At 26.9% G+C, this 4,203-nt stretch overlaps 1 protein-coding gene across 1 annotated transcript; it reads left to right on the top strand.

The window, feature by feature from the left end:
- Window positions 1-345: 345 nt before the first annotated feature.
- On the top strand, window positions 346-1,279 carry LOC134836536 (pair-rule protein odd-paired-like; the record flags this gene model as incomplete). The annotated part of the gene is made up of 1 exon (XM_063851718.1): window positions 346-1,279. A coding segment is annotated over exon 1 (934 nt), but the record flags the coding sequence as incomplete, so codon positions are not given.
- Window positions 1,280-4,203: the final 2,924 nt, after the last annotated feature.

The following is a 4,203-nucleotide window of genomic DNA, read 5'->3' as shown; positions in this document are numbered from 1 at the left end:
AGTTAGTGTGCGGCACCAAAGTCGTACAGTAAGGTCAATCTTGATAGAATTTTAGAGTTTAGTCCCGCTGCGCGTTTCTTATTGTGAACAGTGAATTTTTATGTGTGCTTCTAGAAATACATAAATTTAATGAGTTTCAAAAAAGTTCTTTTATTATAAAAGTAAAAACAAAAAATAAAGTAAATTGACATATGAAAAAATTGTAGGCTAATGTGAATAACATGTACATAAATTACATATATTATTAAGTTGTAAGATTATTCCAATTATAAAACGTTTATTTGGATATGAAAGACAAGTTTTTTTCGCGTGTAAAAACTCATTGTTCTTAAAACAAGTGTTAAAATGATGATGAATCCGTTTATGGATACCTCTTCAAATTCATCACATCACCATCTAGCATCATATGGTCTTAAAATGTCACCGAACTCTACCTTGGAAACTAGTCAAGCAGATATAAATGGAATGATAACGCCTAGCATGTCAACAAATATGTCGTCTACAGATGCGAACGAAATAACTAACAGCACTGGAAGCCAACACAACACCTATCAAAATAATAATGTGGGACCTGGTTACGCTACCCATCACTTATCTTCATCACATATGAATCACATTAATACACAAATTGGTGCATACTCTCGTGACTTTTTGTTACGTCGAGAAAATGATTATCTTTCAGCGTCTGCTGCCAGTCAACCTGGATCCGAAACTATGTTATTTCACCCTCACTCACATCATTCAATGCACGAGAACTTACAACATCATCCGTCGGCGACTTTATCTAATAGTCATTTTCAGCATCATCAGATGCGAATGGGTATGGACTATACACATCCTTATCAAGCAGCTTATCCGTCGGTGCACCACCATAACTTGGCCAATATACCAGTTAATCATGGAGGGTCTGGTGCATTTTTCCGTTATATGCGACACCATCCCACTCAAGTAAAACAAGAGATGCAATGCCTTTGGGTAGATTCAGAGCAACCCTTAATCTCTAATGTAAATCGCAAGCCATGTAATAAAATATTTAATTCAATGCAAGAAATTGTTACGCATTTAACAGTAGATCATGTCGGTGGCCCAGAATGTACAACGCATGCATGTTTTTGGCTTGGATGTACACGCAACGGAAGACCTTTTAAAGCTAAATATAAGCTAGTCAATCATATTAGAGTTCATACAGGCGAAAAGCCCTTCCCTTGTCCTTTTCCTGCGTGTGGAAAGGTATTTGCGAGATCGGAAAATTTAAAAATACACAAACGAACACATACCGGTGAGTACACATCTTTTTTCCGATCTTTTTTTCGTCAAACACTCAATGCATTTATGTATTTACAATATTAAAAGAAATATACTTAAAAGTAAAACACATGAAAAGATGTTTAGATTATATTGAAAAAATATTTACAACATAAAAAAAAATTAACTATACCTGTATTTAGAAATTAGTGATTTATTGTACTATTTTTTGATTCGAACCTTAATTTCATCACTTTGATTATAATAGATATTTAAATGTTTTCATATCGTTGATAAACATAAAAAATATATTGATATTGTAAGTTTTTTTTCTTTATTCACGACTTGTAAAAATATGAAAAAGGTCGCATACTTCTTTTTTCAAAACTAAGAAAACTTTTTTTTTATAAATAGAACTTTAATTTTTATTTGAATGTAACTTTCTGTTGTTTATGACTACAGGATTGTCAATTGATAGATGATACAGAGATTCAATGTGCAAACAAATACTCATAAAGTTGAATCTCTCCCTTTAATCTATTGTTATTCACTGAATACTCATATTTATTACAAAGTTGAATAATAAAACTGAAAAGATATTATAAATATACAACAAAAATAAACAGGACAATAGAATCACCCAATATGGTTTTCTACATAAATAAGTTTCTATGTTTATAAAAATACAGTTGGATTAAATTAGAAATATTTTTTACAGTGCAATTCTCAATCTATATGTGTAAAATTAAGCTTTTGTATGAATGGGGTGCGGGATGATCTAAGTATTTGTTGATGATCATGATGATGATGATGACAACAAAATATTGTCTATATTTATTATTCTTTTTAAGAAGGGGGTTAAATTTAAGGTATTCTAACAAACAAAAATTCGTTTTTTGTCCTCAACTAAATTCGTTTTATATTTTATTTGTACTAATAAAGCCACTAAGGCAAACATATTTTCTCATTTTAATTAGCAACAAAAAAAATAAATCATAATTTGCAATAAATTTAGAAGATACAAAACTTACAAGGCTCTATTTCGAAAAAAAAGAATTGAGTTCAATAAAAGGCGGGATTTTTGCAGCAAAAACAAACTTCGATACAAATAAATTACTGAGCTTTGTGAATTATGTAGGCAATGGAAATAAAACATAATTATGTATTAAAGCTTCAGAGAATATTTAAAATATTATATATATGCAATGTTCATATTATGTATATATTTTATTTATATATTTTAAATGGTGCATTCCATTCTAAAAAATACCAAAATCACGGTTTTGATTTTTCCCGATTTTTCAATAAAACAGTAATAGAAATGAAAAACTTAATAGTTTATCGTGATGTCCATGAATAAATGAATAATTACATCATAAAATAAATGTCGCCAAAACAAAAGTTTCTTATCATTGGATGAACATCACGATAAAACAATCTATATTATAAGTAAATATAAAATTCGGGTTTCGGTATTTTTTAGTATGGAAAAGAACAGAGGCAGTAGCTACTTGAATTTTCAGTTTGCAAATATATTACCAGTTGCATTTTAAAATTATTTGTAAGTTTATTTGCCTGAAGCATTGTTGATCTATGATCATCACATGCAAAGCAAAAGTTATTTGATTTTAATTTATTGGAACAAATTGTTAAAACGCCTACTTACCACGCCCATTGTTGATGCCGAGTTTCAGATGTTTGTTTTAGTTTCATATTAATGACAGATTTTGTGCATTGTGATGTTTTTTCATTGTGATAAACATTATTGAGAACACTCAAAACACCCCAAAACTAAATCTTATCATACAGGAATTTTTTGTCTTCCTAAATTTGCATTACCTAGTAAATATTGTCCTAGATGGACTGAAAACTCTCTGATATTGAACAATGAAAATGTTAAATAATACTCATGACGATGTATAATAATAATCATAAATTTTATTCGAACCCGTTTTATTCAGTAAAAAGGATAAACCGTGATCAAAAGGTGTTTTTTACAATTATTCTTTTATCATATTTACATTAATATAATATTTTCTGTGTAATTTTTTATAGTAAAAGTTTATAAAATAAAATGAAATGTATTTATTATATTTCAAAAATAATCGATTATTCATTTCTAAGAAACTTTGTGATACATTTCTTTGTATTGTATTGGTATTTGTATTAAACAATATCTGAAAGATAAAATGAAATAAAATGAAAAAACGATTTAAACAAAATGCAGCTATATTTTAAAGTTATTATTATTTTTATAATTTTGTTGCTTTTTTTATTTTTGAAAAATTAAAAAAAAAACTTTTTTATAGAAAAAACGAGACTTAAATGTATTAAAATTTGAATAGTACTTAAAATATAATTAAGCATCGAGTTTTCGAAAATCGCTTGAAATCGAAAAAGTTTCTCACTGTAGAATAAAAAAACGTTTAAAAAATTAATTGATCATTTTGAAATCCAATAAAACTGTTTATAAAAATCCAATGATTAACAAATATGATTTATTAACTGAATTATGTTACGTTATAAAAAAAAAAAAATATATATGTATTATACTTAAAATTTGTTTCTCATACCTAGAATTTTTTGTTTCGTGTTTTTTATATTCTTTCCTTTTTATGATGAAAAAGGTTATATTCATTTTTTATACACAAAAATTTAAATAAATTCTTTATGTTTCTTTTTTTTTGTTATTAATATTTATATACGAACCGTAATAAACGGAGACTCAAAATCAAGAATGTATAATAAAATGTATAAGAATATTTTTGAGGTAAATAAATAAATTAATAATCAAATGATATGCATATATTTTAAAAAAACATGAAAAACTTGTGTCTGGTAACTTGTGTACAATAAAACTAAAAATATGAATTATTTAACACAATCTTGAATGGTTAAAATATTATATTATAATATTCATAAAATCATATAAATAAGAAGAGATCTGCATTCTTTCGA

This window comes from Culicoides brevitarsis, unplaced genomic scaffold (genome assembly GCF_036172545.1).
Source record: "Culicoides brevitarsis isolate CSIRO-B50_1 unplaced genomic scaffold, AGI_CSIRO_Cbre_v1 contig_55, whole genome shotgun sequence".
NCBI lineage: Eukaryota > Metazoa > Arthropoda > Insecta > Diptera > Ceratopogonidae > Culicoides > Culicoides brevitarsis.
This window is presented reverse-complemented; position numbering and strand designations above follow the sequence as displayed.